This window comes from Belonocnema kinseyi, chromosome 1, assembly GCF_010883055.1.
Source record: "Belonocnema kinseyi isolate 2016_QV_RU_SX_M_011 chromosome 1, B_treatae_v1, whole genome shotgun sequence".
Lineage (NCBI taxonomy): Eukaryota > Metazoa > Arthropoda > Insecta > Hymenoptera > Cynipidae > Belonocnema > Belonocnema kinseyi.
Genome location: NC_046657.1, coordinates 138,582,658 through 138,595,645, shown reverse-complemented (window position 1 = coordinate 138,595,645; position 12,988 = coordinate 138,582,658). Strand labels below are relative to the sequence as shown.

Genomic DNA, 12,988 nt, shown 5'->3' with positions numbered 1-12,988 from the left:
CGCATACTTTGAATAAAATATTTGTTATCATTCTCTTGAAATAAATGTGTTTTTTTCTTGAAAAAATACCGGTTTCATATGTATACACCTGGTAATTCTTGTGCAATAAAGTATTTCAAACTTAAGTTGTGATAGATATTTTCCTAACTGAACAATTAAATTCTTTCGGCCCCTCCTCATTGGCTATGTCCCTCTGCACCAGTTCAATAAAGTATTTCAAACTTCAGTTGTGATAGATATTTTCCTAACTGAACAATTAAATTCTTTCAGCCTAAAATATAATTAATTTTGTTATTATTATATATATTTAATTTAAACAAATCACATAATTTAAAATTGGGATGAAACTAAAACAGAAAAATGTAATAAGAGATAATCCACCTCCAGCAGAAATCTGTTTGTTAAATCTTGAGACGTTGTCAATTAAAACAAATTACACCAACATTCACGAATAAAATATGTATTTATTTCGGTTGAATGCACTTGTTATATAAATGAAACAATTAGTCGTTTTGAAGAAATATTTGTTTGGTATAGTCTCCTTCGTATTCTACATTAAAAGAAAAATTGCTTTCAACTAAATTATTAAATGTTTAATTAAAACAAAAATTTCGTTGAAAGAGATTTATATTTGTAATGCATAATTTAATTCTATTAATCGAAAGAAATATTTCTTTTCACTGAAGATATAAATATTTAGTTAAACATAATATTTTATTTACCCGCAGAAATGCTTGTTTGGTGTTAATGCATTAATTCCTTGTATCAAATAAATATATTTTTAACTTGATTAATATTCTTTCGTATTAAATAATTCCTTTTTTGATTTAAATAAACGTAAAGACTTGATTCAATTAAGTAATTCATTAATAATAAAAACAAATTTATTGATTCAAGTGAGTCTTCGTGAATTAAAAAAATCCAACTCATTTAATTAAGCACATATTTCTTTGAAAGACTAATCATATTTCAACGAAATATTGATTTTAATCAAGAAAATACAGCCCAAGAATTAATTTCTTTAGATCATACATCTGGTTCCAATTCAAATTTTCATTGTGAAAGAATATTTTCTTGATGCTAAAAATAGGATTTAAGCAAATGCATTTATTTCTTTCAAAAAATTATTTTTTACTGTATTGTTTTCTGGCGTTTAAACCCATTTTAACAACTTTTTAACATGAGAGAAAATTAATTTTTTCAATATTCAATATTGATGAAAACCTAAACAACTGATTCAAATACTAAAAATTTCACTAAGTATAAATTCAAAGAGTGTATCTAGATTCTATGAAACTTGTGTTTTGTGCACTTTATAGATGCTCTACGTTTCATATTACTTTCTCCATTTTATTAGACAACTAATAGTCGTATTTGTTATTCACATTATAAAAATGAAAAAAATATACTTCTTTTTTATTCTCTTTTTAAGCAAAGCGATCATGCGCTAACTATCCCATCAGGAGCATCCTCCTTTTACTTATAATTTATTTATGTCATTTTCATGCGAAAATTTTGGAAAATATGATATATTTACAAATACTGTTTAGTAACAAATGATTTGAATACTGATGTTTAAAAATGCCTTTTTTTAAAGAACAAATCGTCGCTGCTTGTTTTACAGGACTATTGAAGGCGTTATTACATTTATTTATTATTATATTTTATGTCTTTATACACATTCGCTTAGCATCTCTTTAAAATTTCTGCAAGTCATTGACATGATCGATCGACTATCCGAAATTTGCAAGCGTGCACTGGTTGGTGTGGTTGATTCGACTGTGGAAATATGTGGAGTGGCGACTGGCGGTGGTTCCCGACGAGTCCACAGAACTGCCGCGGTCCGACGCAGGAGGAGTCGTTCATCATTTGTTGGAAGCAGTGAAACGCATTCGGTAGGTTTGGGTTCCAGGGTTGAGAAAGATCTGCATACCGAGTCGGCATCTCGGGACGAGCGAGCTAAGTGCGGGATTATGCAAAGCAGCGGCCATACAGTATAAAAATACGGAGCGACTCTGCGCCATCTTTTCCGGACCATTCTAATAACTTCCCCCTCACTCTCTTCTTCCCTTTTGCTACTCTTTATCTCTTCTTCTAGAGCCCTCTCAGCGCGCCCCTTAACCTTCCAACTGCGAATAAGATTTCAACAAAAATAACTGTAAAAACGTCGCGCACGACTTACCACCGTCTAGAAATTCTTCTTTGAACAATGAGACCTTGAATCTTGAACTTTAAGCGTGACTAACTAGTTGATTCGTGTTCAGGAATTATTTGGGTCTAATTTTTTTAGATTTAACACAAATGTAACTTTGAATTCATTTAATTCGTAGGAATTCATTTAATTGTTTCGAATTCTTTTACTTCTTTGAATTCCTGAAAATATCGCGACCCTGCATTTAGCTTTACATGAAGTTTTGAAAGTTGAGAAATTCATTTAATGAAAAGTGATCGTCCTAGCCAAAATCAAGAACATAGTTAGGCTCGTCTCAAACATATCTCTATAGGATTTTTTTTTTAATCAAGCAAAAACAACATTTTTTTAAACACTTATAATGCTTATAATATTTATAAGTTTAAAAAACAATAATGATACTACAATGATAATGATAACAACGCTCTACGCTGGAACCCCAGCGCTGGCCCCGTACTGGTAGTAGGTACTGGCCCTATACTGGAAGTCGGTACTAGACCTGTAATGGAAGTTGGTACTGGCGCAGTAATGGCCGACAGTGCCCGTCCAGTACAGACAGCCAGTTCTAACACTGTACTGGCATATGTCTAAGATGATAAAAATGTTCTGCACTGGCCCCCCAGTGCTTTTCCCGTACTGGTAGGGTAGTATTTGCGCAGTTCTTGAAGTCCGTGCAGTAAGAGTACTGGTAGGCACTAACTAATTGTATTTTATGGTACTTACATAAATTTTCTGTAATTCACTCAAATTTAACACAAAGTTAATAAGAGGTCAAAATTTCTAAAATATTCGGTGAGTTTAAATAGTAACTCGTTTTATTTTAAGTATAATAGAGAGTAAACTACTTAGTCTCATCCCCCTTATTTTGTATTGTTTTCGATGTACGAACTCTTTTCCCACCTTCTCTTTCCTTTGCGAACGAAAACCAGCGGTTAAGCTTTTATGTTATTTCCTTTGTCAGCAAGTCTGGACATTTAACAGTTATAACTTCTTCAGGAGAGTTAACAAATTCAAACTAAATTGTAGAATTTTCACACTAGAAAGGCGAATTTTCTAAGAAAAAGTTAAATTTTGAACCAAATAGTTATATTTTAAACTAAAATTGATTGATTTTTAACAAAAAAAGAATTAATTAATTTGCAGTTGTAGAAATTGATTATCAGCAACAAACAGCAAAAAGAACGGATTCACCAAGATATACAAACATTTTCGAAAAATATGTTAAATTTTCCACCAACGGCAATCAATTTTCAAACAGAAAGAGAACAATAAAATTTTCAGTTGCAAAAATGTATTCACATCGTCGTTTAGTTCTCAATTAAGAAGATTAACTTTATACAAAAATAATGAATTTACTACAAAATACATTAATTTGAAACAAAATGCTTGAGTTTTTATCTAAAAGCCAACCATTTTAAACCAAAAAGAGAACATTTAAGTTTTCATTCAAGAACAGTATTTTTAATCAAATAAAAGATTTTTTAATGAAATATATTAATCTTGAAAAAAATTGTAGAATTTTTAAACAAAAGAGATTAATTCTTCCTCTGCAACTGGCAATAACAAAATGATATTAAAAATTAGATTTTAATATTATTTGGAAATATAATTTAAATTACTTGCAGATACAAATAATTACAGGAAAAATGGTAAATAGTTATAATAATTTAAAAATAAGGTCTATGGTATAGCAATTATCAACTTTTTCACCTGTGTCCCTGGACAAAAAATCCTTATGAGTCATTAAGAAATGTAGACTGCGAAAATGTTATTACCATTTTCAAAAAGAACACATTTGTTTTCGACATTTTTGAGAGAGAAGTTTTTTTTCCCTACGAGACAATCTGCCCAATTTCATGGTTCCGAGTTTCTTTAATTCACAGGGAAATTTTAAGGCATCGATGTAATAAAAATACTCATTCTGAAAGTTTGCGGCAAATCAACGATGCGCATATTAGCTCAGGTATTTAGGGCGACAAAGTAGAGGAATCGGCGCTTGTCAGACGACATATCGTAATTTAAAGTTGCCGAAGCAACATCGTTTTAAAGAGGTTTTGCGCTGACCTTGTACGCCACGTTTTGCTCAATGAGCCTATTGGGTACGGACATGACCTGGAAATTAAGCGGATATGACACCCCGTTTCCCACGGCGGCCAAAGCCTGAAATTCCCAGTGGACATAAATTTGACATTTACACAAGTTAGCACATGTGAATTGTTTTTAAATATAATCAATAAATAGATGATTGTTTTGAAAACGTATGTAACATTTTTCATAACGAAACTAAATAATAGAGGAAACTTCCTTGCAAAAGATATAATGGAAAAATTGTTTTTTTATTCCAGCTAAACCCGTTCTAGTTTCATTGTTGGTTACGAACATAACCATAAAAATTGTCGGTAGAATGTCAACAAGCGGATTGATGATGTATATTTTAATTAGAACAGGATTTGAAGCTATAAGTTATTCTATCGATTTTCATCCTGAAACATTGAATAGGGGAAAAACTTTAGTATTAATTCATGTGGTAAGGGTGCAGACGTGAAAGTTAAGGGAATAAGCCAAATTCAGTGCAGCGTTATCAGATTAGTATCTGTTAGTTCTGCTCAATACGACGTTAAATTACAGATGTTTATTAAATAAAAAATATATTGTTATAAAAAGAGAAGCATTAAAGAGATTTATAATGATAAATTACCTAAAAAATGTTGTTATTTCAAAATATTTATAAATTATAAATGAGATACAGGACACTCACAATGAAAAATTCAAATAAATAATGAGATGTAGCTTAGCTTAAAATTTTTCTTTTCATGAGTATTTCTATTTTGTAAATTCACTATTATAGATACTATGTATTTTTAAGTTTTAAGTAAACATTTACTCTGACTTTATGAACTTAAAAATCAAAATGTGCCACAGGCATCTTAGGACATGAAAATACCAATCGTATTTTTATCCAGAAATGTGTAATTTGCACACTAGAATATCCCTATGTTTGAAGTAGAGAAAATTAAGAATATGCTCAACATTAATTAATTAATTTTCAATGATTTCAACAAATTAAATTTTTTTAGGTAATTTTTCTTTCGAAATTTCGTTTTTTCGTAAAAATTATAACTATTAGTTTAGTGAAACATTGATTAACATTGATTTATTAATTTTCAATTATTCACCAATCGTTAAAGTAATCAATTATTACTTATTTCAAACAATCTCAAATTTGTTTAAGTAATATTTTGTCACAAAATATACTACATGAAATTAAAATTAAAATATACTCCATAAATATTATGGGATAATTGAACTTTCTAACCTCAAAACCTCACAACTAGCATTATGTTTACAAAAATAATAAATCTTATAAATATAATATTACTGACCCAATTAACACAATCATTTTTCCAGATAGTATTTCTTTTTCAAAAAACAAGAGTATTGAAATACTTTATGTGATATTTGTAATCCGAGAGGAGATCTGTCATTCACAAGAGAAATGCAAAAAGCAACTCCAACCATCGAGCAAAAGTTTTTTTCCCTAACTCGAGATTTTATCCGCTTTCCTACAAGCACTCTCGTTATCTGTTAGTCAAACTCTTCTTTTCAGTATAAATTTATTTATTTTCAATCGCATGTAAACAAGTGGAATTCATCTCTAAGAAATTGCCACTTTTAGGTAACAGATGGCGCCAGGCCGTTTCCGTTGCCGTACCCAATTGTGACACGAGAAAGCAAGCTGAGAGTCAGTGCTCGAACATAACTATGAAAAAAACTCAATTTTTGTTGCAGCGTAGCGTTATGTTCTATTTGACGGAATAACGGTTTTTGTTGTTGTAATGTACCGAGAACCAAAAGCAGATGTTAAACTTACATCGTTGTAATTTCTGGCTTGATAAGATCCATCATGAAATCTTTCGACAAAGAAATATGCAGCTCGAATTTCCCTTCTCGGGGCCGCCTATTTCATTGACTCGCCCCAACGACAGCATCAGCGATAAGTACTCGTATGGAAATTGTCTCAATTAATTTGTGTGTGTTTTCTGAATGTGCGATATTCATTATTTATTTTAGCTTTGTTTTTAACATGCGAAGCAAATATTTTTTGTTTACATGTTTTTTCAACCAAATATTGCATCTTATGACCATTTTATAATTTTTATGTGAACATTAATATATGAATATCAATTTAATCAAATATAAAATTCGTGTTTTGTTTTAGAGGATATTTTTATGTTTTAAATATTCGCAACGTTTTTTGTCAAGATATTTTTATTCGATTAACATCTGTGTCTTATAAATAAATTTGTTTCAAGTTAATGTTTTAAAGGCAAAACCATGTACAAAAATATTGTATGCCTCTGTTCTGATCCTTGTAATTTGAAAAATCTCATTAGAATCCAATTTTACAATGCTATTGGATTTTCATGCGCTTAGTTCAATTTATCGCAAAATCACACTTTTTAAATTAACTGCCTCTTTATCAAAAATATTTGGATTGATAATAATTACATATATCCTTTTTCCTGTGCCTTTCTTCATCATCATTTCACGACACGCGCACTCTTCAGGCACACAAATGATTAATAGCGACAAAGTGTTTTTCTTCCTTGAATTTTTCGTTATATTTTTCCAAGAAAATATTCAAACGGAAAAGCGAAAATTTTAGACGGAGACTTTTTTCTGAATTCCATATGATCTTCTACGTGAATCCATTTATGGATCTTTATTACTTGTCACGCTAAACCGTAGAACAACTTAAAGAATTTCCTTAATAATTCTCATGCATAACTGGCATTTTCAACGCGAAATTCGGTTTAATCCAGTCAAAATTCAGTTTAATCCAAATTAAACGTTAGATCCATTTGTGTTCTTGGAGCTTTTCATAGCTTTTATATTTTTGTTCGACTTGGTACGCAGCAAAGTAGCTGTTGATTTTTGATGATTTCGTAATTTTTAGCTCGACAGATCATTAGAAACATTTCTATTGCTACAAATGTTAGATTGATTCTAAATCTTACAGACCACTTTAAAAACTGTTTACGAAAGGAAGGTCGTGAAGACGCTGCTTCGTCGTTTATATTTCCTGGTGGTAAACTTTCATCTGATTGTGTTGATTGCTGAGAAGACGAAGAAGACATAGATGATTGAGAATGCGTCGAACTGAAATATGCAGATCTTTTAGTGCACTCTAGACATAAATATTTAATATTTAAATAATGATCATCTGCATCGTGATCAAGTAAACTATCTGTGAAATTTTACGAATGAACGTCAGCATTAGGATCATGGACATCATGTTGATCCCGTGAATGATCATTGACACCTATAAAATGATCTCCTTCTATTGGCACCTCTACAGAGGAATCTGAACCTTCCACTCAAAATTGTTAATATTCGCGGAATCACTGTAGGATGTGAATTCAACAGCACTTAGTTTCAATTGGGGATATTTTCTCAGGCGATAATATGCAGTCGCCATTTATTAAAATTGTCTGAAACAATCATTGTAGATTCATACGGTATTTTAAATTGACTTTAATTTTTTATAGTTTGGGAAGATTTCTAATTTAGTTTATTACTAAGATTAAAAATAATAAAAATGAATTAATAATTAAGCCGAAAAAGTTCAATACAATGATTCCAGGGACATAATTTGTCAATTTTTAAAGATGCTATTGCAAGAATAGACCAAACTACAATGTTGTCCTAAAGAATGACAATACCCATTATTATTACTTCCATCTAAAGAATAATTCATACAAGAAGAAAAAGATTGTAATATTGTATATTTAAATAACTACAATTAATTGGAATGCATTTTGTAAGAACAGTACACTGAAAAAAATCATTTTTAGCCCCAAGTAAATTTCTTTACTTGCATCTTATTTCTCAGCATCAAGAAAATATTATTTAACAGATGTAATTTTTATTCGAGCGTAATTTTATTTAATATTCATTTAATTAATTAATTAATTTTATTTATTAATCCAAGAAAATGATTTCCTTAATTCAAAAGGTCTAGATTCGTTGAAATGTGATTAGTCGTTCAAAGAAATAAATATTTGATTCAAAGAGTTCGATTCTTTAAACTGACTCAGGACACATTTGAATCCATAATTTTTCCATGCTACGGTATGCTCGTAGTTTTGATAGAAGCGACTCGAGACTTCGAACAAAAAAGATATATGAAACGCTCGCCATACTTATCTGTCGAACGTAAGTACATACATGCGCCATATGCTCTTTCGCTAGCGTCACAAAACACGCGGAGTTGAATGTTTGTCGAATTTTCAATCGTAAAGCACAACATAAATTTTATTTCGCTTAACAATGGAAGCTGGCTTACGTGTTCGGACCTAGTAACCATAACGGATCAAATTGCTTTGCGCAATGGGATAAGATCAATCTTTTTGTTGCGATTTCCTTGGACAACGGCAATGAAACTGAATAAAAAATTACATCGGATCTTGGGTTCCACTGGAGGCCCAAGGTTTTTACGGTATCTGATAAATGGAGAGACATGTGTTCTTCCGTAGACGGAAATTAAATTGTTTTATAGAAAATTTATAATTTTTGATTAAAAATTACATTTTTGGTTGAATTGTCAACTGTAAATATTTTTTGGTTGCAAAGTCGTTTTTTTGTGAATGCAACTATATTGTTAAAAATTAAAATCATAATTTTTGGTTGGAAAATTCGTTTATTCACTTGAGGTTGAACTACTTAGTAAAAAAATGAATTTTTTCTTATTGAGGATTCATAATTATAGTTGAAAATTCAACTATTTGCCTTTAAATTGGGTTAAAAATTCATGCTTTTTTATAGATAATACTCTTTTTGAATTGAAAATTAAATAATTTTGTTGGAAGGTCATGTATTTTGTTGGAAATTGACATTGTTTGGTAGAAATTTAATCTTTTGGGTTGAAAATGTATCACTTTTGGTTAAAAATGCATTTGTTTGGTTGATATATATTATTATTATTATTATTATATTGGGTTTACAAGTCGATTATTTCACTAAGAGCTGAACTACTTTGTAAAAAAATACGTTTTTTAACAAGGTTTTTTTAATTATGGTTGAAAATTTAACTATTTGGTTAAAAGTTTAACTCTTCGATTGAAAACTCATATTTTTTGCTTAAAAAATTAAAATTTTTGTAGATAATTCATCTTTTTGCCTTTAAAATTAAATAATTTCATTGAAAATTCATTATTTTCTTAAAAATTTATCTTTTTTTGAAGATCATTAATTTTCTTGGTCGAAAATTCATCTGATTAGTTGAAAAATTTAACAACTTTGTTGAAATTAATTTTTTCTGTTAAAAATTATTTATCTTTATCTGAAAATGTAACTATTATAGAATTGATTAAAAATTAATCGTGTATATTTGTTAAGTTGAAAAATCTTTTTTTATAAAACATTAATCTTCTTAGCTAAAAATTCACCTTTTCCCTTGAAAATCTAACAATTTTGTTAAAAATTCGTTATTTTCTTGTTAAATTCAATTTTTTATCAGTTTTTGTCTGGAAAATGAACTTTACCATTTTTTGTTGAAATTTTACCCTGTACTTTGTATTGGTTAAAACACCAATTATTTGATAGAAAATTAATTTATATGTTTTCAATTATGATTTTTTTTTTAATTGAAAGCATTTTAAAATAGAATGTTTTAAATTTCATTTAAGGTATTAAAAATTGAAAAATAATTGATTTTATAAGATGATTCTGAATCCGTTCAAAATTGAAGAATAGATATTAGTATGTGAAATTATTTTCAAATATGACTTTAAATATTATTTCAGTCTAAAAAAATCTTATTTTTAACCCATTCAATTTGAAATTTTTTAATTAAAAAAAGAAAATTTCGTTAATTATTACCAATGTTGGACCGTTCATTTAAAACAATCCATTATAAACAACTATTAAAAACTATACAAATTTGGACAGAATGATTCGAAATAGAAAGCCTTAAATGGTTAAAATTGTAATGAGCTCAATTTTAACCTGAACGCTACAATTTTAATTTAAAAAAAGATTCAAAATTAATTTGAAACTTGAAATTATTTCAAATAATTTGAAACACGATGTAGATTTTTGCAGATTTATCCGTAGTTTTGAAACCTTTCTTGTTTATTGCCTTTAGGAATGTGGTTCATCTCTCAATTGTACGTCCGCCTAGAAGAAGTCCCCTTTGTAGTGTATATTGAATCTTTAAATTTTGGTTTATAGCTTAACCGTACTTCGTGCGCTTTATTGTCAACAAAATTTCTTTTTCGTCAAATTATCGCTTCGTCTCGCCTAAAATCTTAAGCCTTTTAGGACATCCTTCCTAGAATTGAGTTAACTAGGTTTACCAGATGTCTGGACATCTTGACCCTTCGTTCCTCTCCCATATACCTGTTGTCAAACCAATCAAATTCCACTATTTCCCCACTATTTGCGATTTCCAAAATCTCCCCTTCTCCTAAGCTCTCTAACTACGCTCTTCCTTGTGTACCATTCGCTCTCAAAATTTCCTTAGAAGCTCTTCGACCTCACTTAGAGCACACCTCGTTAAACGCGTTCGCTTAAATTCAGTAGCACAAAATTTCGATTCCACTTGTAATATTCAAAATATACTAATTTTATATTCTACAAGTTGAGTTTTATTTGTATGGGAAAAGTACCTTTTTATTCTTCCCAAATTCTCATGTTACAACAAAGTTTACTTTTCAACCAAAGTAATTAATTTTCTATCAAATAATTGGTGTTTTAACTAATACAATGTACAGGATAAAGTTTCAACCCAATATGGAATATTTCAATTTCCATCGAATAGTTAAATTTTTTGAATTTTCAGTTTCAAGAACGTATTGTCAACGGAAGAGATGAACCTTCAAATAAAAAAAAATTAACAAAGTAGTTGAACTCTTAATAGAAAAGAGCACTTTTTTTACAAAATAGTTACTTTTTTAACAAAATAATTAATTTTGCAACCACATAATTGAGTTTTTATCCCAACGAGATAAATTCAAAAATCGCCAATTTCTTTCAAATGCGGATCAAGATACAAAAAAGACTATTATAATATAACATAATTATTATATTATCATGATTAATATGTGTGCATATTTATATATTTATATAATAGTATTAATATTTATATAATTTATATTTAATACTTGAAATAACGTAATCTCAAAATATACGCATATAAAGAGGCGCGCGAAGTATTCAAATCATGAGAATCGTCAGCACTGAACCTGGTAACGGAGATAGACCTGTGATAGTATTGAAGTGTACCTCGTTTCAGATCTGGGATCACCGGTTCGAGTACCTGTTAATACATAGTCCATGTGAAAGTCACGCTTTAGAATTTGTTAAGCGAGAGGAAAGAATTCTTGATCGTCTGCTGCGAGTTGGTGCAGAGTGCGAATTGCAAGACGTGGCACGCATGCAGTGCCAAACGTTACACGATTAAACGAATACATTTTTAAAGGCTGATCCATGCTTGGCCACCAAACAATTTTTTGAAAATTTCGATCTTCCGTAAACACTAAAATTTGCGAATGCATCTGCTGAATGTCTATAGATAACGCGTATGGAAACGACCTGAAGCGAGTGACGATTGAATAATGGTTATCTTGAATTTTAGATCCAATCATGAAGGTGTCATTTCACGATATACCGGTTGACGTTTTCGCGGAAGCATCGAATACAACTCTAGTCTTTCCCGTGATGTTGTCATTCTTGATGACCGTGTGATGGGATAAATAAAATCCAAATGTTGAGAGCTCTTGATTGCGAAGGGGATTCATATGCCCCTGGTTTATGTACCCTTGCATTGCAATCTGAGTACTGTGTATGCAATTCAGGATTTCTTTCGAGTTTGTTCTCTAATGCGTGGAAACGACGGAAGGCGATATTTTGCGAGGCACCTAACGACTCTTTTTTGTGATTGAAAGGTAGCTTAACGCCTGAGAATATCCAGTCTGAATCTGTTTCATGAAAGATTGCCGATTGACCTTTAATCAAAAGATTAACCTCGGCTCGTTGATGAATTTCTGGGTCTACTAAAAAGATATCGCTAGGTGTTTTAAAGACTTTCGATCAATCGGAAGTACTGGTGTGAGTTCTAATATTTCATGGAATACGAGAAAAGAGATCTGAAAATCAACGTTGTCATCATAACGAGATTTTATTTTTACTGATGGTGAGTTTTTAAAATGGTATTAAATATTGTTAACTCCCTTTAGCTTGAATTTTTCTTTTTCATTTTAAGACCTAATGCGTCTGCAAGTTTTTCTGAAATTAAACAGCTTTGAGATAATGAGTAAATCAACGCAACGAGATTTGTACTGTCCATTGCTATCCAGGACGTCGACAATAGCGGTGCCTAAGACTGCTTGAGTTCGCGCCTGCCTTAGAAGACTCACTAAGCTAGTTGTGAAACACTCCGAAATGTTTTTCTTGTCTTCACTTTGCTTTTCGCTAAAATACAACAATGAATTGTGTCTCTTACCACACTTACGGCATGCACTTCGACGGCAATCTATCGTGCGGCGATTGCTCATTTAGCAGTTATGATTGAAATGGGCCTTTTTAACGATATTTTAACGCTGAGAAGGTTGCACAATAAAAAATTGATCGCAACGGTAAAGAGGGTGTTTTTCAGAACAGACTGGACACGAATATGAGAGTGATTTCGAATTATTCTCTTTACCAGGTGTATACATATGAAACCGGTATTTTTTCAAGAAAAAAACACATTTATTTCAAGAGAATGATAACAAATATTTTATTCAAAGTATGCGC

General features: G+C 30.5%; 1 protein-coding gene across 1 annotated transcript in view; it reads left to right on the top strand.

Annotated features, from left to right (window-relative positions):
• LOC117180265 overlaps positions 1-11,654 on the top strand; it is an 18,651-nt gene extending 6,997 nt beyond the window's left edge. Inside the window, exon 10 of the mRNA XM_033372672.1 lies at positions 11,487-11,654. Coding sequence (XP_033228563.1) covers positions 11,487-11,654 — 168 coding nt within the window. The remainder of the gene's footprint in view (positions 1-11,486) is intronic.
• Positions 11,655-12,988: the final 1,334 nt, after the last annotated feature.